We start from the raw sequence: 26,887 nt of genomic DNA, 5'->3' as shown, positions 1-26,887 counted from the left end.
TCTATCATGAGGAATACCTTATTCATTCAGTAAGCGTTTATTGAGTGTCTACCAGATGTCAGGCTCTATGTTAAGTGCTGGAAATACATTGGTGCACAAAATCCAATTTTCTCCCAATTAATTGTGTAAAGTAGCACAATAGCAATTTCAGAGCAATGATTAAAAGGAAGACATGGAAACAGTGCAAACACATGATGAAGATGAACCTATTGCATTCCTAGGAAGTTTGCTGGAAGAGGTCGCCTGTAAGCTAAGAGCTGCAAGATTTAGGAAAAGCAGCACAGCACAAGGGTCAAGGGAGTGGGCTCAGTGGTCAGACCTCTTAGTCTTACTTAGAATCCTGGCCCTGTCTCTTCCTTCCTGTGTGGTCTTGGCCACATTACTTAACCTCTGTTTTCTCATCTGTGACATGGGGATGGTAGTAATATAATGTGCTTCCTTATCAGGTTGTTGTGAGGTCTAAATGAGGCAATAAATATAAAATACTTGCAATATTACCTAAAATGTGTTCAGTTGGCTAATAAGAGTGAAATATTATTATTCATTTAAGAAAATATTTATTATGTCAAAAGCTACACTAATAAATATTATATATTTCTTTCTTTGTTTATCATTCATCTCCTCCTCTAGAATATAAACTCCAGGAGGTAGGGGCTTTATTCTTGCTCATAGTTTTATACCTAATACCTAGTGCCCATGCATGACACAAAGGACTATGAATCATGTAGTTACATGGAGAGCATGCAAACAGAGCCACGGCCCTCCTGAAGTTGAAGTCTCAAGGAGTAGTTTCTAAAGCCTGGCTGTACATTAGAAATGCCTAGGTAGATTATTTTTTTTGGGGGGGGGTGTGAATACTGGGGATTGAACTCAGGGCCACTCGACCACTGAACCACATCCCCAGCCCTATTTTGTATTTTATTTAGAGAAAGGGTCTCACTGAATTGCTTAGCGCCTCGCCATTGCTGAGGCTGGCTTTGAACTAGCTATCCTCCTGTCTCAGCCTCCCAAGCCGCTGGGATCATAGGCGTGCGCCACTGTGCCTGGCTGCCTAGGTAGATTTTTGAAAATTTTTGTTGCCTTGGCTCCACTCTAAAAATTCTAATGTAATTAGCCTGTGGTGGGATAAGGCATTGATAGAGCTTCTCAAAGTTCCCACGTGATTCACATGCACACCTGTGACCCACTGAAATAGCTTATAGAAGACACTAAAGGGCAGAGACGTGGCAAGATCACTTTTGTTGACCAAGTAGAGAATGGATTAGAGAAGGCAATAAAAATGAAGTCTAAAGAGAAGACTGCTCTTATAAATCAAACTCTTGTTAATCTTTGAATATTTGCTTAAAAGCTCAAAGAACAAAATATATAGGTCAAAATGCACTTCCAAAGCTATACATGTAAGAGTATTTGAATTAAAATCTAACTGCCTTAAAACAAGGTAAAAATAGAAAGGAAATTTTTCTTTAATCACTCCGTATTTCCTAGCACTCTACTTACTGTGTGACAGTCAGGACCCTTTGTTTACATCTCAATATATTGGGTAATTGGTTTCTTTAGAGAATTGCACTTTAATTAAATTAGTTTTCTAGATTCTCTTTTAAGAGAAAAGCAAGGGAGAGAGAGAGAGAAGCAACCCACAGAGGAGAGTACAGTGCCAACATGTCACTTCCACCTGAGTCTTAATAAGATTTTTGGCAGCTTTGGTGAGAAAAGCTATTTCCCTGACCAGTGCTCATGAGTAGAGAGAGGCTTTTGAGGGCTGGAAGTATATAGATGAGCTAATCAGAGCCAGAATTTTTTTATTGTATCTCAGCAAGCGTGATTGCAGAGGAGAAGCAACTGGGTGGGTCAGGAGGGTAGCTAGCAGGGACAATTAAGGACTTGTTGGAGGCAGGCACAGTGGAGAGATTTTCCAAACAGAGCTGGGAGCCTGCTTCCATAGTTGACAGCTTGCTGAGGGGACTGATTCTTTCCAATACCTGCTTTCAATGGCAAACAACAACAAACAGGGCATGGAGACAAATGACAGAGAAATACCTGTCTGATAGCAGAAATGGACAGATGTCTGGCACTGGAGGGGTAGGTGGCCGAAGCTTGGCCAGGGCCATGATGTGTTCAAAGGTGATGTCAGTCTGGGTGCTGGCATTCATGAGCTGCACTTCCGGGACCGTTCCATAGGTGGGTCTATTGAGAGGAGTTCTCCTTAACACCTGCACCACGATGGGCTCCTTGGCGTTTCGAAAAGCTTCCACTGCCTCTTCATGGGTGGCCTTTGAGAGATCCTTCCCATTGACCTAGGAGGATATAAGGACAGTGTTCATCTTGGAGGAAAGAATGGGAGGGGGGCATCATGACAGATTAGTAGACAGTGGAGAGGGGAGATTTCAGCCAGCTCTGATAGGAATTGTTAAAGGAATATTTAATCAGACATTGACATTTACCAAACTCTTTCCCAACACGAGGAAGTGAAGATCAGTTTTGTAACTTTATGAAGTATCTGGATTTGATTAATAAAATACCATCACAATTATTAGTAAAGATTTACAAATTTAAATAACACATCAGTATCAGAAGGTGTTCCCCAAACCTCAAGATAGGTAGAAATTAAATATATCCTTTGTAAAAATGATCAACAAATCACCTGGTGGTATTTTCAGCGTTTAATCAAAGTCTTACTTGTCTGAAATATGGTTTTTGAGAATATTATTACATTTCCTTCATATTCATCTTTTTAGCCAAGACTATGTTGTTGCTCATGTGAATTCTATCAGAAATCTTCACTATTCTGAGTGTGGCCAGCATCTTCAGAATCATTGAAGAGATTTTTACACATATAGAATCCCTGGACCTAACTGAGACCTACTGAGTCAGGATTGGCATTTTAATAAGACCACAGCTGATTTCTAGCATGTGAAAGAAGCGCTGCTCTGAACACCTCTGAAACAATTTACTTGGCATCCCTTTGCATCCTCACCTGTCTCAATTTATACCCAGTTATGACCATTCAAGGTAGCCCTGGTCATAACAGAGAAAAAGGTAAAGTTTGCATCTGTTCTTGGTCATGCCCTGCAGCAAGGCACAACCACTGGCATTTAGGAGAGAAAAAAAAATTCTTCTTTAGGTGTGACTCTCCCACAGCTGCCTACTGAGGGCCAGGGATATTTCCCAGCCTTGGTAGCACACAAAACATCTGCACACTTTCCTTAACCCTTTCTCAGGGGCAACACAGACTGCTTTGACATAGCTGTCCATTTATTTTGCTAAAATAGGTCCTGAGACACAGCTTCAGTGGAAGTTGTGTTTTAATAAAGGACTCTAGGATCCTGATATAGCTTCATGACTCCTATCCTAAATGAATTAATAATGTTGGTTTTTGCCAAAGCAAAGAGAAATTTGGTGACCCAGTCCTGTGCCCAGTACCCTGGGAATTATAACATTTCTAGACAGATAACTAAGCTACCTCCTTGTTGGTAAAACACTGATATCTGTTAGGCAGTAGCAAACCCTTAGACATCCCAGGGTGCCTAAAAAGAACAAAGGGAAATGTAGTGATTTGGATGTGAGGTGTTCCCCAAAAGCTCATGTATGAGACAATGCAAAAGGGTTCAGAGGAGAAATAATGGAATTGTGAGAGTCTTAACCTGATCAGTGAATTAATCCCTGATGGGATTAACTGAGTGGTGACTAGAGGCAGGTGGGCTGTGGCTGTAGGAAGTGGTTCATTGGGGGCATGGCTATGGGGTATATATTTTGTATCTGGAGTCTCTCTCTGCTTCATGATCACTGTGATATGAGCTGCTTCCCTCTTCTGCTTTGATGTTCTGTCTCACCTCAAGCCCTGAGGAATGGAGCCGGCCTTCTCTAAACTAAGAACTCTGAAACTGTGAGCCCTCAAATAAACTTTTTCTCCCCTACAGTGATGCTGGTCAGATCCTTTAGTCTCAGCGGCGAAAAAGCTGACTAAAACAGGAAATCAGTGAGATGAGATTGTAGAGCAATTGCTGACATTCAGATGAACACATTCTCTCTTCCTGAATACACAAAGGGTAGGTATGCACTCAAAGCAAGAATGGGGCATTTGAGGGTAAATGACACAATGCCAGGTGGAAATGGGCATGTTATATAGAGACAGGCTTAATGACCTGCACGATCTAATTTACTCAATGGACCCTGAAAGAGTTAATGTGCCTTCAAAAAATGAGCAATTAGGTTTCCATGGCACAAAATCAGTCCTAGTTCAGTCCCTGGATCACTAGTAAGAACCCGCACATAGAAATCCAAGTGGGTGCCCAATAGTGTGCAAGTATTCACTAGTCTGTGCACTCCATTTCCTATTCTTTCCTCCATGGAATAAGCTTGAAAAATTGTCACTGAATTTTCATCGACACCATCTTGTGATGTCTGAGTTGGGCACATGGGACACAGCAACACAGGGTACCTACAAATATGGTTGTTCATTCTTGGAGGCAAGCCAGGTGCTCTGGGTCAGGGCCAACACTGCCTCCCCTGAGGATGTGTAGTCAGCAAATCAGAAAAGAAAGCCCAGAATTAAGAGGCATAACCTAATATCTTGCCCCTCAGGTTGAATGGTATCAACCCTCTATTTCTCCTTGTGGAAAGTGTTTATCAATTCCAGATTATTGAATATGACAAAGTGGCATTTAAGACTGCTGAGTCTATGCAGTAAATCAGACTTGTCCTCTTGTCTCCAGCCTTCAGCTTCATGATGTCCTTTCAGTTTAATGAAGACCCACTCTTGCAGTGTTCCATACCCTTCCTTCTCTGAAATAAACTCTCAGTCATAATCTACCAACTATTTAACATCTATTGGATCTATGTCATTAGGTTACCTTTTCCTAAAACCTTGCACCAAGAACAACCTCTAAAAATGGCAGAATAAACTAAAGGAATTGCCTGCCCATTTTGAAGTTACTTTAAGCATTATCTGAAGATAAAGGGAAAATTTGTGGCCAGGATTTCTTCCAATCACACCTTAGAGCCTATTAGTGGATAAAAGGTTTCAGTATATAGTAGACAATGCCATGAACCTATTTTTTTTCCTTAGGTGGCTGAGAACTTTGCCTATGTCAATTTAGTCTTGGTGTTCAGTACACTTATTTACTTTGGTGCCCTTCAAAGCGAGAACACGTTTTGCAAAAGTAAGTTTCCCACTGATAACGATTATTTATTTTGTGTTCCTATGTGCCAAGTAAGATTATTTTTTGACAAATTCAGATTGAACAATAATTTCTGCAGAAACAAAAAAATATGCAGGAAAAGTATTTTAAGCTGAGAAATCATTAGTTTTTATTACAATGTTTTGTATAGGCAGACAATTGGCATCATACATAAGATCAATAGCTATCAATTCTATGACCTGTATCCATTCATTTATGATGATGGCATTTATATGCAAATTTTATTCTTTGCTGTGACAGTCAAATATAATCTTAAAAAAGAACAGGAAATGCAATCTCAAATATCTTCCTTCCCGATTGGGAAATGCTCTTTTCTTCCAGTTGCCATGCCGCTGACCTCTATTTTCATAAGCTATTTAATATCTCTCAAAGTAAAGAAGTCTATGACCTTTAAAGGCTCTGCTGCCCCACGTGATCTCTTAGAAAATGTAAGCACTGTTAATACTAAACACACTTTTTTTCACTTCACTTGAAGTTCATCAACATAGTGTTAGCCTACAAAAAGGTCACCATTTTATAAATTAAGCCTTTCACAACAGAAAAAAAAAGAAGAGATTAATTGGGATTTTCTGGCAGTTGCTTTGCTTAGTTGTCTTCAGTTACAGCTAGAGAGAATAACAACACGGGAAGAATATCTAATGTTATAGGAAAATTCTGGAGTAAGTAAACAAATAAATTAGTGGTAAAACTTCATTTTTTCAAGTGGTTAGTTTCTAAACCAATAAGGAATTTGGATGTCATGGTGCCATACCTTTATCATTCTGTGTCTTTAGCACTATGTTTACAACCCTGACACTCTTTTTCTTCTCCTCACCTCTTATTCCTTCTCTAAATATCAAATTTGGCTTGTATGTATGAGACTAGAGATGGAGAAGCCTTCTATTAAAGGTTTCCCACTTGGTAACTAAGGGTACATATCCAAGTTTCTTTTTCTCCTTCTTCATCATCTTATTCTTATTCCTTTTTATTATTATTTTAAAATTATTATTATTATTTTTTAATTTTTTATTATGGGTTGTTCAAAACATTACAAATTTCTTGACATATCATATTCCACACTTTGATTCAAGTGGGTTATGAACTCCCACCTTCACCCCATACACAGATTGCAGAATCACATCAGTTACCCATCCATTGATTTACAAATTGCCATTCTAGTGTCTGTTGTGCTTCACTGCCTTTCCCATCCTCCACCCTCCCCCCTCCCCACCTCTCCCCTCCCCTCCCCTCCTCTCTCTCTACCTCCTCCACTGTATAACCCTGAGGGTCTCCTTCCATTACCATGCAATTTCCCTTCTCTCTCCCTTTCCCTCCCACCTCTCATCCCTGTTAAATGTTAATCTTCTTCTCATGCTCTTCGTCCCTACTCTGTTCTTAGTTACTCTCCTTATATCAAAGAAGACATTTGGCATTTGTTTTTTAGGGATTGGCTAGCTTCACTTAGCATAATCTGCTCTAATGCCATCCATTTCCCTGTAAATTCTATGATTTTGTCATTTTTTAATGCAGAGTAATACTCCATTGTGTATAAATGCCACATTTTTTTTATCCATTCGTATATTGAAGGGCATCTAGGTTGGTTCCACAGTCTTGCTATTGTGAACTGTGCTGCTATGAACATCGATGTAGCAGTGTCCCTGTAGCATGCTCTTTTTAGGTCTTTAGGGAATAGACCAAGAAGGGGAATAGCTGGGTCAAATGGTGGCTCCATTCCCAGCTTTCCAAGAAATCTCCATACTGCTTTCCAAATTGGCTGCACCAATCTGCAGTCCCACCAGCAATGTACAAGTGTACCCTTTTCCCCACATCCTCGCCAGCACTTGTTGTTGTTTGACTTCATAATGGCTGCCAATCTTACTGGAGTGAGATGGTATCTTAGGGTGGTTTTGATTTGCATTTCTCTGACAGCTAGAGATGTTGAGCATTTTATCATGTACTTGTTGATTGACTGTATGTCCTCCTCTGAGAAGTGTCTGTTCAGGTCCTTGGCCCATTTGTTGATTGGGTTGTTTCTTCTCTTATTGTCTAATTTTTTGAGTTCTTTGTATACTCTGGATATTAGGGCTCTATCTGAAGTGTGAGGAGTAAAGATTTGTTCCCAGGGTGTAGGCTCCCTATTTACCTCTCTTATTGTTTCTTTTGCTGAGAAAAAACTTTTTAGTTTGAGTAAGTCCCATTTGTTGATTCTAGTTATTAACTTTTGTGCTATGGGTGTCCTATTGAGGAATTTGGAGCCCGACCCCACCGACTGTAGATCGTAGCCAACTTTTTCGTCTATCAGACGGCGCGTCTCTGATTTGATATCAAGCTCCTTGATCCATTTTGAATTCACTTTTGTGCATGGCGAGAGAAAGGGATTCAGTTTCATTTTGTTGCATATGGATTTCCAGTTTTCCCAGCACCATTTGTTGAAGATGCTATCCTTCCTCCATTGCATGCTTTTAGCCCCTTTATCAAATATAAGATAGTTGTAGTTTTGTGGATTGGTTTCTGTGTCCTCTATTCTGTACCATTGGTCCACCCACCTGTTTTGGTACCAGTACCATGCTGTTTTTGTTACTATTGCTCTGTAGTATAGTTTGAAGTCTGGTATCGCTATACCGCCTGATTCACACTTCTTGCTTAGCATTGTTTTTGCTATTCTGGGTCTTTTATTTTTCCATATGAATTTCATGATTGCTTTCTCTATTTCTACAAGAAATGCCGTTGGGATTTTGATTGGCATTGCATTAAACCTATAGAGAACTTTTGGTAATATCGCCATTTTGATGATGTTAGTTCTGCCTATCCATGAACAGGGTATATTTTTCCATCTTCTAAGATCTTCTTCTATTTCTCTCTTTAGGGTTCTGTAGTTTTCATTGTATAAGTCCTTCACCTCTTTTGTTAGGTTGATTCCCAAGTATTTTATTTTTTTTGAAGATATTGTGAATGGAGTGGTTGTCCTCATTTCCATTTCAGAGGATTTGTCTCTGATATACAGGAATGCCTTTGATTTATGCGTGTTGATTTTATATCCTGCCACTTTGCTGAATTCATTTATTAGCTCTAATAGTTTCTTTGTAGAGCCTTTTGGGTCTGCTAGGTATAGAATCATATCATCTGCAAATAGTGATAATTTAAGTTCTTCTTTTCCTATTTTTATGCCTTTAATTTCTTTCGTCTGTCTAATTGCTCTGGCCAGTGTTTCGAGAACTATGTTGAAGAGAAGTGGAGAGAGAGGGCATCCCTGTCTTGTTCCAGATTTTAGAGGGAATGCCTTCAATTTTTCTCCATTCAGAATGATGCTAGCCTGAGGCTTAGCATAGATTGCTTTTACAATATTGAGGTATGTTCCTGTTATCCCTAGTTTTTCTAGAGTTTTGAACATAAAGGGATGCTGTACTTTGTCGAATGCTTTTTCCGCATCTATCGAGATGATCATATGGTTCTTATTTTTAAGTCTATTGATGTGGTGAATAACATTTATTGATTTCTGTATATTGAACCAGCCTTGCATCCCAGGGATGAATCCTACTTGATCATGGTGTACAATTTTTTTGATATGTTTTTGTATCCGATTCGCCAGAATTTTATTGAGGATTTTTGCATCTAGGTTCATTAGAGATATTGGTCTGTAGTTTTCTTTCTTTGAAGTGTCTTTGTCTGGTTTAGGTATCAGGGTGATGTTGGCCTCATAGAATGAATTTGGAAGTTCTCCCTCTTTTTCTATTTCCTGAAGTAGCTTGAAAAGTATTCGTATTAGTTCTTCTTTAAAGGTTTTGTAAAATTCTGCTGTATACCCATCCGGACCTGGGCTTTTCTTAGTTGGTAGTCTTTTGATGGTTTCTTCTATTTCCTCAATTGATATTGGTCTGTTTAGGTTGTCTATATCCTCCTGACTCAATCTGGGCAGATCATATGACTTAAGAAATTTATCGATGCCTTCACTATCTTCTAATTTATTGGAGTATAAGGATTCAAAATAGTTTTTGATTATCTTCTGTATTTCTGAAGTGTCTGTTGTGATATTGCCTTTTTCATCCCGTATGCTAGTAATTTGAGTTCTCTCTCTTCTTCTCTTCGCTAGCATCGCTAAGGGTCTGTCGATTTTGTTTATTTTTTCAAAGAACCAACTTTTAGTTTTGTCAATTTTTTCAATTGTTTCTTTTGTTTCAATTTCATTAATTTCAGCTCTGATTTTGATTATTTCTTGCCTTCTACTTATTTTGCTGTTGTTTTGCGCTTCTTTTTCAAGAATTTTGAGATGAAGTATGAGATCATTTATTTGTTGGTTTTTTCTTTTTTTAAGGAATGAACTCCACGCAATGAATTTTCCTCTTAGAACTGCTTTCAATGTGTCCCATAGATTCCGATATGTTGTGTCTGTGTTTTCATTTATCTCTAAGAATTTTTTAATTTCCTTCTTGATGTCTTCTATAACCCATTGATCATTCAGTAACCTATTGTTCATTCTCCAAGTGATGTATGCTTTTTCCTTCCTTCTTTTATCGTTGATTTTCAGTTTCATTCCATTATGATCAGATAAGATGCATGGTATTATCTCTACTCCTTTATATTGTCTAAGAGTTGCCCTGTGACATAATATATGATCTATTTTTGAGAAGGATCCATGTGCTGCTGAGAAAAAAGTGTAACTGCTATGTTGGGTGGTATACTCTATATATGTCAATTAGGTCTAGGTTATTAATAGTGTTATTGAGTTCTATAGTTTCCTTATTCAACTTTTGTTTGGAAGATCTGTCCAGTGGCGAGAGAGGTGTGTTGTAGTCTCCCATGATTATGGTGTGGTGGTCTATTAGACTCTTGAACTTGAGAAGAGTTTGTTTGACGAACATAGCTGCACCATTGTTTGGGGCATAAATATTTATGATTGTTATGTCTTGTTGGTGTATGGTTCCCTTAAGCAGTATGTAGTGTCCCTCTTTATCCCTTTTGATTAACTTTGGCTTGAAATCTATTTTATTTGATATGAGTATGGACACCCTGCTTGTTTCCGAAGTCCATATGAGTGATATGATTTTTCCCAACCTTTCACCTTCAGCCTATGTATGTCTTTTCCTATCAAATGCGTCTCCTGTAGGCAGCATATTGTTGGGTCTTGTTTTGTGATCCATTCTACTAGCCTGTGTCTCTTAATTGGTGAGTTTAAGCCATTAACATTTAGGGTTATTATTGAGATATGGGTTGTTCTTCCAGCCATATTTGTTTATTTCTGTTACTAAACATGGTTTGTTTTCCTCTTTGATTATTTCCCCCCCCCTTTACTGTCCTACCTCCCACTGTTGGTTTTCATTGTTATTTTCCATTTCCTCTTCCTGTAATGCTTTGGCGAGGATGTTTTGAAGAGATGGTTTTCTAGCTGCGAATTCTTTAAACTTTTGTTTATCGTGGAAGGTTTTAATTTCATCCTCCATCCTGAAGCTTAATTTCGCTGGATACACAATTCTTGGTTGGAACCCATTTTCTTTCAGTGTTTGAAATATGTTATTCCAGGATCTTCTAGCTTTCAGAGTCTGTGTTGAAAGATCAGCTGTTATCCTGATTGGTTTACCCCTAAATGTAATCTGCTTCCTTTCTCTTGTAGCTTTTAAAATTCTCTCCTTATTCTGTATGTTGGGCATCTTCATTATAATGTGTCTAGGTGTGGATCTCTTATGATTTTGCACATTCGGCGTCCTGTAGGCTTCTAGGATTTGGGATTCTGTCTCATTCTTCAAGTCTGGGAAGTTTTCTCGTATTATTTCATTGAATAGACTGCTCATTCCTTTGGTTTGGAGCTCTGTACCTTCCTGTATCCCAATGACTCTTAAGTTTGGTCTCTTAATGTTATCCCATATTTCTTGGATGTTCTGCTCATGGTTTCTTAACAGTCTTGCTGAGCTGTCTATGTTCTTTTCCAGTTGAAATACTTTGTCTTCATTGTCTGATGTTCTATCTTCTAAGTGTTCTACTCTGCTGGTAGTATTCTCCATTGAGTTTTTAAGTTGGTTTATTGCTTCCTGCATTTCTAGGATTTCTGATTGCTTGTTTTTTATAACCTCTATCTCCCTGTATAGTTGATCCTTTGCTTCCTGGATTTGTTTGCGTAATTCGTTGTCGAAGTGATCTTTCATTGTCTGATTTTGCTGTTTAATGTCTTCCTTGATACTCCAGATCATCTGAAGCATGTATATCCTGAATTCTTTATCTGACATTCCATCTGCTGCAGCTGTTACCTCTTCTAAAGTTGCGTTGACCTGCATTGCTTGTGGTCCTTTCTTTCCTTGTCTTTTCATACTGCTTGCGTATCTCTCCTGCAGGCACGGGCGGCGGCTCTGCTCTCTCCTTATTCCAATTGGGGTGTCGTGGCTACCACGCTGGCAGGTCACTGGGCCTGTTCTGGGAGCTGGCGGCGGCTCTGTTCTGCCCCTACTCCAATTGGGGTGACGAGTGTACCACGCCGGCAGGCCACCGGGCCTGATCCGCCAGTCGGTTGCAGGTTTGCCTACCCGGCAGGCGCGGGCGGCAGCTCTACTCTGCCCCTACTCCAAATGGGGTGACGTGTCTGTCGTACCGGCAGGCCACTGGGCCTGTCCCTCTGGTCGGTCGCAGATCTGCCCACCTTTCGGGCACGGGTGGCGGCTCTGCTCTGCCCCTACTCCAATTGGGGTGTCGTGACTACCCCGCCTGCAGGACGCTGGGCCTGTTCCTGGCACGGGCGGCGACTCTGCTCTGTCACTACTCCAATTAGGGTGGTGTTTGTACCACGCCGGCAGGCTCCTGGGCCTGATCCGCCGGTCTGTTGTTGGTCTGCCTACCTTGGAGGCACGGGCGGCGGATCCGCCCTGCCCCTCCTACCACGACTGCGGACCCCTGGGCCTGATCTGCAGGTTGATCACTGGTCTGCTCACCCTGCGGGCACAGGTGGTGGTTCCGCTCCGCCCCCACTCCAATTGGGGTCACGTGACCACCACACCGGCAGGGCCTGATCCGGGCATGGGAGAAGGATCTGCTCTGCCTCTACTCCAGTTGGGGTGACGTGTGTACCACACTGGCAGGCCACTGGGCCTGACCCGCCAGGCTGTCACAGGTCTGTTTACCTTGCAAGCACGAAGGGCGGCTCTGCCCTGCCCCTCCTACCACGCCTATGTACCACTGGGTCGCGGGTTTGCCCACCTTGCGGGTGCGGGTGGCGGCTCCGCTCCGCCCCCTCTCCAATTGGGGTCACGCGGTCACCACACTGGCGAGCCGCTGGGCCTGCTCCGGGCGCTGGCGGCGGCCCGGCTCCTCCCCTCTGGCTCGAGGACAAATTGAGGAGACTCGGGTGACTGTGCCTTACCCCCCCTACCAGGAGACCAACTGCTTATGTCACGGCTGGTATTGATGAAGTTCTCTCCTCCGCCGCTTTCTGCTGACATCAGATCTCTGCCATGTTGGTATCCTATGCGAATGGCAGCATTTCGTTCCCCTTGCCGGGCAACCAAAGCAACGGGTGAGTCCTGACCGGCCCTCAGCAGGACCCGGACCGAGACGCAGTTTCCGCGGGCTCCTAGCCCCAGTCCAGGGAAGTTCTGGGAGACGGAACTCGGCTGCTCAGTGCTCGGTGTAAGCTCCTATAAGTGTAAGCTCCAAGAAGCAGTCCCCGCGGGCTCAGTTCCGGGAGCCAGAATTCGGCTGCTTAGTGCTTGGTGTATGCTCTGATAGTAGCAGGGTCCAAGAAGCAGCCTCCGCAGGCTCCGCAGCCCTGGGCCAGGGCGGTTCCGGGACGGTTCCGGGAGCTGGAACTCGGCCGCCCCGCGCTCGGTGTTCGCTCCGATAAGATCAGATTCTAAGAAGCACCCAGGCACTGAACCCTAGCAATCTGTCTGCAAGCCGCAGGCGAATTGCAGCCTGAAATTACCTGTTCTATGGCTGAATGAGCTGCGGTCAGTCGAAAACAGGGAAGGTGACGTCAGTTTACCAACATGGTGGCTGCTGGCCTCCTCTGTGGTCTGACCGGTGTGGAGAACCGAGATGGACCGCTTCCTTCCCCCGTCTCGAACCCAGAATTCAGCCCTGAGTAAGGTGCTTGCGCGGATGGCAGAAACTGCAGCGCTGTATCCCTGCGTCTCTATCCCAGCGCGCGCTGCAGACTCTAGCCGCGGGGCGATTTGCTGAATAAGCAGTGTTACCCTCCGTGCGACAAACCTCTCGCGTTTGAGTCCCCGTAGCCGATCCTCGTGCGATGCAAATCCTTCCTCCAGGTTCCGGAGCACCCCACTATTGCTGGAAATTCCTAACAAGATATCCTTTAGCCGTCCTGACTTGTCATACTCCCACACAGTGAAGCAGCACACGGGGGCAATGCATTCCCCTCGCCGCCATCTTCCTTCCACCTAAAATTATTATTTTTTCTAGGTGAGTACAGAATTAATTTTCAGGAAGAAAAAAATAGAGGAAGAGAGTTGGGAGCAAAACTAGTGGAATGAGATGATTTTAAAAAAGGAGTGTATTAAGGACTTTGAGTTTGAAGTTTTCAAACAGGAGTTTCACAAAGGATAGCAGTTTAAGTATGCTACAAGGAAAGTTGTTTTTTTTTTCTCCCCACAAAACCTTGTTAAACAGAATGAGAGAGAAGGTAGAGTGTTATGATAAACATGAATAGTATAATTGCAGCTATTTGCTACATCTGGAATTTTGATAACTGTATCCCAAACTGATTTGGGCCGCAACTGAGCAGCTAGAGTGAAACTAAAAAGATAGGTGTGATTGCTATTTGATGAGAGGGCAGCAGTCCCAGAGAGGGAAAGCTGGACTCTGGGAAGGTGATTAAGTCACCTGATTCAGAATAAATCAGAAAGCAAACACATTATGCAAAAACAAGGCGTTAGAACTGGCAAAAGCAAAAATGAGAAAAGAGAGATGCTGATTATATTATAAATAGTGATATGTAGTTGTCCTCAGACAAACTAAATTTGGGTTGGATGAAAGTGGGGAGAGAGGTCTTAATCCTGTCCCCTTTGAAGCAGTCACAGGATAGACATTCAGATGAACCAGCAAGCACATGCAATGGGGCACTAAAAGAAAAAATGATCATAGGAAACCATATCGGAAGTCTTCCACTTTCTGAGCATCTTATTTCTAAAAAGTTATTATTTTCCATGATACTGATGGTATGATCTTAAGTGGGTAGAGAAAAAAATCACTTTTCAGCAATCAGTGCTAAAGATGTGTGAATACATTTGTTGTGGCAGATGGGCTAATTAAGCCATAGCAACTTGTGAATGTTAAGTAAAGAATATAGCCTTTTATATGTAAACTGTATTATGGCAATCTTTGATGAAGCTTCTGTTTAATGAATAATGTACCCTTTTGGATAAACTGCAAAACCTGGGCCACTCATCCTGACTTCCTCAGTGAATGATAGCCTGTGCTTGGATATGAGCTGTTCCTCTTTGATTATTCCTCCAAATTCAACCACATGAAAATTCTTTTTGAATAACAGAAAACCAACAGGTTTTCCCACTCTCACATGAATATCCAAGTCGCCACAGTGAATGGCCTTTTCTAGAATTATCTGTTTGGAAATAATGAGGGTTTTCAAATTTCCCTTAAGAAAACTAAGAACTTCCAAGCATTTATGGCTTCCAATGGAGCATAAATAAAAGAAAATCTCAGAGAAGTATGGATACCAATTAGCATAACCCAATCTCAAATTGAAAATAAGAATGAAGGGTTTGAATATTAGGATTCTGGGTGGACCTGATGATGTACCCAGTTAGTTCACAAGAGCTCCTACCCACAAAAGTAACTGTGGAATTAATTTTTCCTAAATTCCCCAAATAGATGAAATTATCTATTCAGATCAAATTCTCTATTTAGAAATTACAGAGTTCTTGCCAGAATATGGTTTAGTAACATTTCATAGAAAGAACAAATAACATTTAAATTCTTGTTAAAATGTTTGGTATGGAAGAAATTCAAAATAATCTAAACTCTATATTTATTAAACCACTTGTCATATGCAATCTTCAAGTTAATTTTAAATTATTTAAACGTATAATTTTTCCTAAACTTTGTTATGCTTGGTTTTAGGTGGGCATCTGTTATGTAAATTAAATACTGCACAGTGTAAAAAAACATTTATAGTAAAAGGAATTCATGCACAATTTTTGCACAACAGAAATTGTGCAAAATGCATGAAGAAAACCTAGTGGTAGATGGACTAAAATGAACTTAGGCCTTTAAAAAAATTTATCAATGAACAAAACAATTAATGGTATATAGGTGTGTGTTCATTATGTAGTTTAATAGCATTAGAACATTAGAAATGTTAGATTGCATCAACCCCAGAGTCCATTTTGTCCGGTGTACTACTTTTGACAGTTCTATGATTAGATTTTTGGAAGAGAATATGGTAGTTATTGGATTTGACACATGAGCAGATGTATCCAGAAGTGGTTTTGGGCTCCTTCTGGACAAAGAGGAATGTGTAGCTTCATCTCCTTGTGTATGAGGGTGTTGCAGCTTCCTTGAGTTCCGAAGTTCCCAGGTTTCAAGCAATCTTTTCCCAGACAAGTGGAAACAACTGACCTCTAAGCCAGACTGCCTGAAACTCCAGCAGTCTCTTCTCTGAATAACAATGCATCCCCCTGCCAGAAGAGACAGCAAGGTGGGGTGGGATCTTTCTGTTATAATTTAGTCTTACTGCATCTCCAACAGCTTCTGGACCCCTGCTTGACTCTGTGTGTGGCTGACTCCTAACTTGTGTTTCTACACCAAAAGGTTAGGAATGTTGCCTGACATTTAACTTGTGACATTTTGGGATTTTCCCTTACCAGGTAGCTTATATGATACTAGAAACATTTCCCACCAAAGAAAATTGCATATGTGGGAAATGATTATATATGTAATACTGAACTGAAGGCTCCAAGCAGCCCAGAGAAATATTTAGAAGGTCAAGTATGACATTAGCCCATGGATTGTAGCACTACGGTCACAACAGTGGTCCAGTGTGCTGCTTCCTGATCCCCCTCCCTGGCATACTTTGATGATTAGGGTTTCTCAAATGTAAGGAAAATTCAACCTTAACTTTTCATGTTAAGATGTTATGAATTCTTTATTTGTGAACTTTTCAAAACGATTCTTGAGTCAATTTACAGTTTTGTCTGTAGGAAGTCTTGGGTATGTCTCTTTTACAATTGCTTTCTATTGTTGTTTCTTTGCCTCATTTTTTATCCCTTCTTCTGTATTTTCTGTTCCTTTCCTTATCCATCTGCCACATTTCTAGACTTTCCTGTTTGGGACTTAACACATTTGAAGAGCACTTATTTACACAAATTATTCCTGTAATTAAGGAACAGGTTGTGTGATATATTCTGATTCTAAATGAGAGAAATAAACTAGAATGTATTCAACATAGTTTATTTGTCTCTTTATAAATAAGTTTAAACTCCTCTGCCTTAAGAATATAAAGAGAAGTTTCCCTCTTTGGCAAAGGAGCTGGCTGTTCTTGGTTTGTTCTTCGGATCCACAGCCCACTCTTCTCTACCCATCTTTGTGTTTTGGGATGATAACCACTACATACTGCCTAACCATGCATTTGGTTTGGTTCAGTCACTGGGGAGAGCACATAAAAGCTCTTCATCCAGCCCCCTCCCTACCTGGTTTTCAAGATGCCGATGCTTGCCAGTTTCTGTTCATATCCCTGCCCACCATCCTGCTCTAGGTCTATAGGTAATGAAGACTTATCTCTGAGCACCTCTCCATTCTCCTTCGGGCTCCTCCCAGTCTATTGCCTAATATGGTGACCATATGTAATAATAATGTATTACATCTTTCAAAATTGCTGTAAGAGGAGATATTAAATGATCTCTGCACAAAATTAGGTGAGCCATCTTATTTGTTAACATGTTTTAATTATTCTACAATGTAAACATATCTTAAAATCACATTGTATCACATAAATATGTACAAATATTATTTGTCAATTAAAAATATAATTAAGCAAATAAAGTGTTCTCCATTGCTATTCCCTAAGCTCTTTGAATCTTAACCCTGTTCCCACCTATGGAAACTGTACTATCATCAAGCTTTCTTTAATTAAACCATTTGTGCCTTCTGTTTCCTTCTAGAACCTTGACTAATATAATCTAACATGAAACTCCCCTGATTTAAACAATAAAAATAACAAAAAGATAGTTAAATCTGAAATTTGCCATTTTTTGCCCATTGACTTCACTATCAAAATTAATTGCATCTCAATGCACTTATTAGCTGCTCAAATTTACCAAGTGACACTTTTGGGGGGGCGGGGTACTAGGGACTGAATCCAGGGGTGCTTAACCACTGAGCCACATCTCAGCCCATTTTTTATATTTCATTTGAGACATGGTCTTGCTAAATTACTTAGGGCCTAAGTTGCTTAGGGTCTCAATAAATGGCTTTGAACTCATGATCCTCCTGCATCAGCCTCCTGAGCTGCTGGGATTACAGGCATGCACCACTGCATCTAGCACTAGTAAATCACGCATTTTAAGGGAAAACTAAAATATTACTTCTATTGATATCATATGGCAAATTTAAACATACTTACAGTTGATTCATACCATAATCTGATAGAATATCCTTCAATTCAGGTCTGTTTAGTGTTCCTTGTGATTAGGTTTAGGTTATATATTTTTGGCAGGAATGCCCCAGAAGTGGAGTTGTGTCCCTCTCTGTCTATTCTATTAGGAAGCAAGTCTTTCTATTTGTCTGTCACTGGTTGTTAACTTTTATTACTTAAAAGGGAAGAGAGGAGGTGGAGATGAGAGTGAAGAGGAGAGAGAGGAAGGAGCTAAAGCAAATGCAATGTATTAACTAGTGTTAAAAGTTGGAGGAATCTAAGTGAAAGGTATTTGCAAATTCTTTGTATGCTTCTTAAAGGTTTTTAATAAGTCTGAAATCATATCAAAATGAAACATTCCAAAAACACTGTTATATTTTCATTAGTTAAAAATGGATTCATGCTGTAATCATTTAGAATTCACAAATAATTATAAGGAACTGATGGAGGAAGTGCTTCCTACAGTGTTTGTTTCTGTTTCTGTATATCTTCAGAGAAGCAAATTCCTACTGTGCTCTGAATGTCTATTTTTCTTGTGTGTGCTTGTGCATGCACACGCACATCCCTACAAGCGAAAAACACAGATTGGTATCACCAATTTTATCATTGTCATAACAGTTCATCTGCTGAATATCACCTGAAATACTGTTATTCTCCAAGCTGAGCTATTTAAGAAGATAGATGGCTGCCTTCTGGCTAATTGTGGGAGTTCTTTCATTACTATAAAAGACATTTTATATCTCAAGTGACTCTATAAGCATTGAATAATGACTTAAAGTCTTTGGAGAAGAGTCCACAGATGAAATGGTAGGATAACAACTACTTACTGACCTTTCACTTCCTAAGATAATACTAAGCTCATGTAGGCGATTATTAATAAAGCTATCTGTTGAGTTTTGACATATCAGATCCCAGTATGTTAAACTTAATGAGAAATTCTGATGGAGACATAAATTTTTGTGCAACAGGCCCAGGATATAAAGATATAAGGCATATACAGAGGAAATGCTGCAAAAATGAATTCAAATAATTTCATTGGGAAAAACTTCATTTTAATTAAATAATCCACTAAAAAAGTAAATCAGTAATTAACGATTTAGAAAGAGCTAGTATCTTTCATATCTATTGGACATGGGAAAATACGTACTTGTACCTTGGACAATACAATATCTCTTGGTCCCATCTTTATGATGAGAGTATAAGGGTTATAAAATACTCTCCTTGTAAGGAGCATCTTAGTATGTATCTATTGTGATTTGGATCTGGAATGTCCTTCCACAAGCTCATGGCTCAAAAGCATGGTCCCTAGGGCAGCAACGTTTAGAGGTGGAACTTTTAAGCAATGACTGGATCATAAGCACCCTGTCCTCCATTGAAAGCTGGTTGGACTACTGGGAAGTGGGACTTGGTTGGACAAAACAGGTCACTAGGGTGGGGGGGTTCTTCTAGAATAGTTTATTTTGTCTCTGGCCCCTTTCTCTCTCTCCTTCTGTGCCCCTCTGCTCTGCTTCAGAGCTGCCATGAGCTATGCCCTTCTTACCATGATGTTTTGGCAATGGAGTTGGCCAACTATGGTACTTTTCCTCCATTAAGTTGTTCTTGTGAAATATTTTGGTCAGTTTTGAAAAAAAGCTGACTAACACAGTGCCAAAGAAGTGCTAAAATAGCTGTTTATTAAATAAAAACAATTTACCACATAATTTCTAATACAATGAAAACTAATAGGGCATGTGTCATAACAAAATCACCAGAGATTAACTGTACCCCATCTATGACAGCAAATAATGACTCACATAATTCTATAAAACAGCATGGGATGGGAAGAAACTGCTTTGTTTAGTGTTGCAATTTCAGGTCTTAAAAATGTGGGCTTAGTACATACTTGACATTCAATAAAAAGGTGTTATATAAATTTTCTTATACTTCTCCATAAAGACAAATGTTAAAACAAACAATTTATTTACCATTAAAATTATTTGTTTACTTGCAAACTGCCTTGCATTCACTCTTCAGCTTCATTTTGCAGTCCAATTGTCCATACAATTTTTTAAATTTAAATATATTATGCAAATGACTTATGAGGGGCAAGAAGGGGCTCTTAAGCCCTACCAATCACTTGTATTGAAAAGAACACAACTGTAGATTCATTGAGGATTGGGGTCTAAACATGCTTCTTAATTAGTGGTCTGCCTTTAAGTCACTTAAACCCTCTGAGCCTAGGTTTCTTCATCTGGAAAGGGCAATAATAATAGCCACTCACAGAGTTGTAGATAAGATTAAGTAAATAATATAGCGAAGGCAGCTAAATAATAAATAATATAGCATAATGAATAATATAGCAAGTAAATAATATAGCATAGACACAGTACTATTTTGATACATAGAACTTCTTTCTCTGCCTTCCTTCCTAACTCTTGAATGACAGAGATTAGGTCACTCTCTGGGACACAATTTGTAATCTGAGCAGTGACAGCAACAATACCAGTTAGCATTCAGTGAGCATGCACAAAATACCAGCAGCTGAGCCAAGCCATTGGACATTATTCTCTCCATCACACCCCAAAACAGGCATGTGAGGTGAGTATTTTAGTGCCTTTTGAAAGATGTAAAAGGTGGATAAAGCAAGTTGAACAGAAAAGGCATCTGGTTTCATAATCTGCTAGGGAAAAACAAAGTACACCAATAACTATGGGTGTTAATACTTCTGTAAGTGTTCAAAGGGCTAATTATGCCAGGGAATTCTCCAATAGGACTCCAGGACTCCAGGATTTAAAATTGGATATGGGTCTTAGAAAATGAGAAGATTTATAAATTGCAAAGATAGGAGAAAGGAAAGGAATCCTAGGGTAAATGCACAAAAGAACAAATTTTCTCAGTACCAGTGAGAGATCTGATGGGACTGAGTATGGAGGGATTTGGGTGAGAACACTGGGCAAAGAGCTGGAGAGAAGACTCTAACGCAGATCCTAATGTCCTGCTTGGATATTGTAAGGGATTTATTCCAAACAGTTTCATCTGAAAAGTATCATGATCTCATTTAGGTGTTAGTAGCATGACTTTGAAGGCTGTGGTGAGAAGTATCTGAAGGGAAGCAGGAAAGTAATATCAGGAAGATACTGGGGGAAATGGTGTGTGTCTGAGTCAAGATGGACAGTGTGGAGGATGGAAAGAGTGTAAAGAGTACTTTGATGCTCCCACTCATGCATATTCCATGGGGTTTCATCAGATGAATGATTTTTCTACAACAATCCAGCCTCTAACGCTAAATTAAATCCACATTGTGCAGAAATATAGACTATAAAATTTAAATTTTAAGTATATAGACTCACATTTTCAGTACTTATTTTACCTATCAAAAGCTACTTCTTCCAAGAAACTGATCAACAAATATATGAAAAAAAATGTTCAACATCTCTAGTAATTGAAGAAATGCAAATCAAAACTACTCTAAGATTTCATCTCACTCCAGTCAGAATGATAGTTATCAAGAATATGAACAATGGGCTGGGGATGTGGCTCAAGCGGTAGTGCGCTCGCCTGGCATGCGTGCAGCCCAGGTTCGATCCTCAGCACCACATACAAACAAAAGATGTTGTGTCCGCCGATAACTAAAAAATAAATATTAAAATTCTCTCTCTCTCTCTCTCTCTCTCTCTCTCTCTCTCTCTCTCAAAAAAAAAAAAGGTAAAAAAAAAGAATATGAGCAACACTAAGTGTTGGTGAGGATGTGGGGGAAAAGGTACACTCATACATTGCTGGTGGGACTGCAAATTGGTGCAAACAATCTGGAAAGCAGTATGGAGATTTCTTAGAAAACCTGGAATGAAACCATCATTTGACCCAGCTATCCCACTCCTCAGTCTATACCCAAGGGATTTGAAATCAGTGTATTATAGGGACACAGCCACATTAATGTTCATAGCAGCTCACTTCACAATTAGCTAAACTGTGGAACCAACCTAGATGCCCTTCAGAAGATGAATGGATAAAGAAATTGTGGTGTATATACACAATGGAATATTAGTCAGCATTAAAAGAGAATTAAATTATGGCATTTTCAGGTAAATAGATGGAGCTGTAGAATATCATGCTAAATAAAATAAGCCAATCTCAAAAAAACAAAACAAAACAGGGGCCAAATGTTCTCTCTGATAAGTGGATGCTAATCAATATGAAAGAATGCATGGCATAAGTGGAAGAACTTTGAATGAGACAAAGTGGGGGGAGGGGAAAAAGGGGTAAGAAAGGTGGTGGAATGAGTTGGACATCATTACCCTAGGTACCTGTATGATTGCATGAATGGTGTGACTCTACTTCATGCACAACTAGAGAAGTGAAAAATTCTTCTCCATTTGTGTACAATGAATCGAAGAGCTTTCTACTGTCATGTATAACTAATAAATAAATTTTTAAAAAACCTACTGCTTCCTATATTCTGAAACTCTGCTCTTCTGATTATTATCTGCTTAGCCAATAACTGTCCCACTATAACCCCTCTCTCTCTCTCAGACACACACACACACACACACAATTTTATGATTTCTAGGGTTCACCAAAATAATTTATACCTCACGTAAGATATAAACTTAGAAAAATATTTTACAAAGGCAATTAATAAGAATTTTAGGACATGGAAATTAACAGAAGAAGGAATGTGAATGGCATACAACTGTCTCTTCAAAACCAGCATCTCCAATGCAGATTCTGTAGGATGAAACTCTAGTTTGAAAGGACAGGTCAAAATCCAAACAAACTGTCATCACCCTAGAAGAAGTAGGAGGTTCAAACTATTTTCAATAAATTCTGCCATTGAATGAATTCTGACATTTGTTGAACTTGGTCAATGACATAAAACCACACTTAAAAGGCCAAGTCCCCAGGGAAATTCACCAACTTTCACATACACAAGTAAAACCACTTGAATTTGTGCACATTCACCTTCCTAAAACCATGTTCCCAACTTCCTTGAATTCGTGGTTTTGGAAAACACATATTTTGTATTATGTCAATAAAAATTAGGCTTTTGTCTATTTTAGTTTGGATCTGGAATGTTCCCCAGAGGTTATTTTTTTTTTTTTGACAACTTGGTCCCCAGCTTGTGGTGCTATTGGGAGGTGGTGGAAACTTGAAGAGGTGGGACATAGTTGAAGGAAGTGTATCACTGGCATATGCCTTTTAATGGTTTATTTTGTCCTCCTTCCTTCATTGCAGAGGGTGTGTCTCTATCCTCCTTCCTGGCCACAGTGAGTTGAGCAGCTTTACTTTGCAACACACTCCCACCATGATGTTCTGTCTCATGTCAGGAGTGAAACAATGAAGTCAGCGGACGATAGACTGAGACCTCTGAAATCTTGAGCCAAAATAAATCTTTTTCCTCTAAGGTTGTTTTCCTCAGGTATTTTGGCAGAGCAATGGAAAAGTAATGAACACACTAAGGCAAAAATGAAGTGATGAACTTGAAATAGCAATGGATGCCTTCCTGTATATTTGGTATTTGTCCCAGCAATTTCATTGATTTGGATTTCTGAAAGTGTACCTCAAAGTTGGCAATTATGATACTAATGATAAGAAAATTTGTTGAGTACTTAGTACGTGCCACGCATTCTGCTTACTCTGTACTATCTGATATTAGAGGTTCAGAAATTATCATGTTCATTCAAATAGACTAAGAGATTTAAACCAACAGGTCAAGCTCCAGATCACAAAGCTACCTACACACAAGGCTGCTATGTGAAAAAAGAAGCAAGATTTTTCTATAAATTAACATTAATTATTTTCAAACAAGTGAATAGGAGTTTCAGGATAGAAGCTTTAAAACTCAGACAAAAGAACAGGTTGGGGGCTGGGCACATTGGTGCACACCTGTAACTCCAGCAGCTCAAGAGGCTGAGGCAGGAGGATTGAGAGTTCAAAGCCAGCTTCAGCAAAAGCAAGGCACCAAGCAACTCATGAGACCCTGTCTCTAAACAAAATACAAAAAAAAAAAAAAAATAGGGCTGGGGATGTGGTTAGTGGCCAAGTGCCTCGGAGTTCAAGCCCAGTACTCCCTCCCCACTCAAAAAAAGAATAGGTGTGAAATTTATTTTTCTATTTCTTTTCAGTAAGTAATACATATAATTATGATTAGGTAGTAAATCAATTGCTGACATTTATAAAGTATAAGTATCTTAACCTGTGACTCTAGGTCAAGAAAACTCCAGATGAAAATGAAAATATGTTTCTGTTAAATGGACAGGTTAGACAAGATGCTACTCAAGGATAGCTTCACTTCCAAAAGTCTATTAAAAAGTATGGTAAAGAGGAATAACTCCCTCCTCATTTTCTTTTTTCTGTAAGTGGATCAGAAAAAAACTCTGAAAGTTATCTCAAATGCCTGACAATCTGTTATAGCACTTTTAGCTTAAGATCTCCACTCAAGGCCCAGCCTAGGCCACACATGGCTGAATGATGTTAGCTATTTCTGTCTCACAGACAAAATGGTACAAAGTGCACCCAGAGGAAAGACCACCTGGGTTCTCACATGCTTTTATTCAGTGAACATAATCAATGAGTGATTCAAAAAGGGAGAACATCTCTAGGAAGAGCTGGAGCAAATGGAGACTTGAACCCCTCTTAAGGCTGTGGGTCTCTCTGGGTTCATCCATGCACAACCATGGATTGGTATGCATGGCAGCACTCTTTGAACACTGTTTTCTGGGCTTTATGTCTGCTTCACGAAGGGAATAAGATAGGGCAATAGAAAGGTTGTAGCTCCACAAATAGAGCCATCATGGTCTTAAATTTAAGTTGCCACAAAAATGTTTCTGTACTAATACTGTTGGTTTCATTTAGTTTCATTTGGAAGAGTGTGGGAAAGGGGCAAATTTTTGTAAATTTACTTCCTTCAAGCAATTAACATCTGTATGCTTTTGAAATAATTTTCAGCAGATTAAACAATCCTGCCAAGGCCCAGTAAAAGCTCTCCATTGTTCCATGTCTGCACAAATTACTTTGCATCTCTGATGATTTTATGTACATTTAATCACTAAAGATTAATTACATGGCATACGGAAACCAGTGAAACACTGAAGAGATAACTTCAGTTTAAGTGCACATGCAGCTAACTTGTGGCTTTTTAGAACAATTTTAATTAAAAGTACTAGAAGAATCATCGGGCTGAAAATATTAGGAGCTCTGGGATGGATGAGCTTAGCATAGCTAATTAATTGTATATTTAATCAAAGCAGCCTTTGGCTGTAATTAATAATCTATTTTCCTCTGGTAGTAAATATTGTAGTTCTGTGAAATAGAATTTATAATTTCCAGAATGTCATATGCACAGAAGAATGGGACAGAAAATAAGCATTTCCACACCAGCTTTCAAGCCACAGTTGATTTTGTTTATTTAGAGAGGATGTTGTCTATATCTCTTTTATTCATTTTAAATGTCATCTCACAGTGGCAGCTTATAATAGCTATCCCAGAGTGACATGGACATTTCAAAGGTGTAAGGAATAATCCGAAAGGGGTGTCTTGTAGAATGCTAAATGAATTTTTTTTTGTACCATAAAGATCTCATAATTTAGAGAACTGTAGGCAGCTTCTAAATTAATAAGATTGTTAGAACGGTTAGACTTGGAATTAAACAGTTCCTTTATTTCCTCTTATATGGCAGAGACTCAGAGATTTCCATCACCTGCAATCTGGTAAAATGCTCACACCACAGAGCACAGCAAAACAGACTCCTCTTTGCAAAAACTTGATAGCTTTTACATATAGTGGTAAATTTGTGTTCACAAGTGTTCATACACACACACACACACACACACACACACACACCCATAAGACCTCTTCCATGTCAAATATAGTAAATGTTTGCTTTTAAGGGACCATTTTGTTACTTTTTGTGAGAAACCTCTATTGGGAGGCAGTCACATGCTTTTCATATGATTTAAGATTTCTTTTTTTCTCTTTGCTTTTTTAGAAGCAGTATTTAAAGTTTTGGGGGAAAAGGAGACACCATAATGAATGAATCTTAGATGGCAGTTTTTTTCCCCCACCTTGCATAGATGTTTTAATTAGGTGAAACTTAATTATTGGTTTGCCTTTACTATTATTAAGATTATTACAGTACCATGTAGGAGTAACAGATTGTTGGACAAATCCTTAAAAAATGTCTTTTTGGATCATGGAGAATGTATTTTTGTATGCATCTGATACAATTGCTTGATATGCTCATCAACTCATAGCCTAAGCTCCATTTTTCTGGGGGTTATGTGGTCTTCATATGAATATGTATGAAAGAAACTGATATGTTTTAAATTATTAAAATTATATCAAGTGAAACTGTTTTTATTGTTCTATACAGGGCATTATAAAGGTCTAGGACCCAAAGAGTAGAATAAATTACAGAGGTGACAGACTGCAGGTTTCTCAAAGGCCACCACTAATATCATGTGATCAAAAATAACTCTAAATACATGGTGATCTCTTCAGCAATTAATTTGTTTATAAAATAAAATGTACTTTCCATTGAGAACAAAATTGTTACAGACAATTATTCTAAAAATTGCACGAGAGAGTCTTCAGTTTTTGAATTGTGACTACTTGGCAACTCCTGACATAGGCTCTTTAAATGTCCCAGTAAAATTATTTGTGAAGTCACAGGAAAAAAATAAATTGCTGGGACAGTCAAAGCCAGTATTCATGGTTCCATTATTTGGTCCAACTTTCACAGAATTTTTCTTGAATGGGACTGACAGTTTAGACAACTTTTTCTGAGGATTCTTATGATATTGGAGGAGTAACAAGGGCATCTGAGGGGTGTGTGATTTAGCAATCACCCACAGATCCTCTGGACAGTGAAGTGGCAGATGTACTGCTATCATATAGGTAAACCTCAAAGAGCTGGATGGTGTCCAAGCTCACCCTCACTATTCCATGGTACTTTGAGTACAAGATGATGCTCTGCTCTGTACTCTTAAAAGATTCTTCAACTAAATCAAGGTTTTAGAACTTCAAGAAGTTTCTTCTAATAACTCAGACTTGACACTGCTAAACCTCAGAATATAGACAAGGTGAGAAGTGAGATCTCACGAATAGGTAAATAGTGGGAATTTCTTGAAGTACAAAGTAGTAAAGT

General features: G+C 39.3%; 1 protein-coding gene across 2 annotated transcripts in view; it reads right to left on the bottom strand.

Annotated features, from left to right (window-relative positions):
• The window catches only part of Pdzrn4 (PDZ domain containing ring finger 4), a 385,332-nt gene that overhangs the window by 66,994 nt on the left and 291,451 nt on the right, over positions 1–26,887 (bottom strand). For both annotated transcript variants that reach the window (XM_046436374.2, XM_058576451.1), the window contains one exon: positions 2,038–2,294. In XM_046436374.2, the coding sequence (XP_046292330.1) occupies positions 2,038–2,294 (257 nt within the window). The remainder of the gene's footprint in view (positions 1–2,037; positions 2,295–26,887) is intronic.

This window comes from Marmota monax, unplaced genomic scaffold (genome assembly GCF_021218885.2).
Source record: "Marmota monax isolate L192 unplaced genomic scaffold, Marmota_monax_Labrador192_F-V1.1 WCK01_AAM20220418_F8-fsc00012, whole genome shotgun sequence".
NCBI classification, from domain to species: Eukaryota; Metazoa; Chordata; class Mammalia; order Rodentia; family Sciuridae; genus Marmota; species Marmota monax.
The sequence above is the reverse complement of the archived record's forward strand: the minus strand, read 5'-3'. Positions and strand labels throughout refer to the sequence as shown.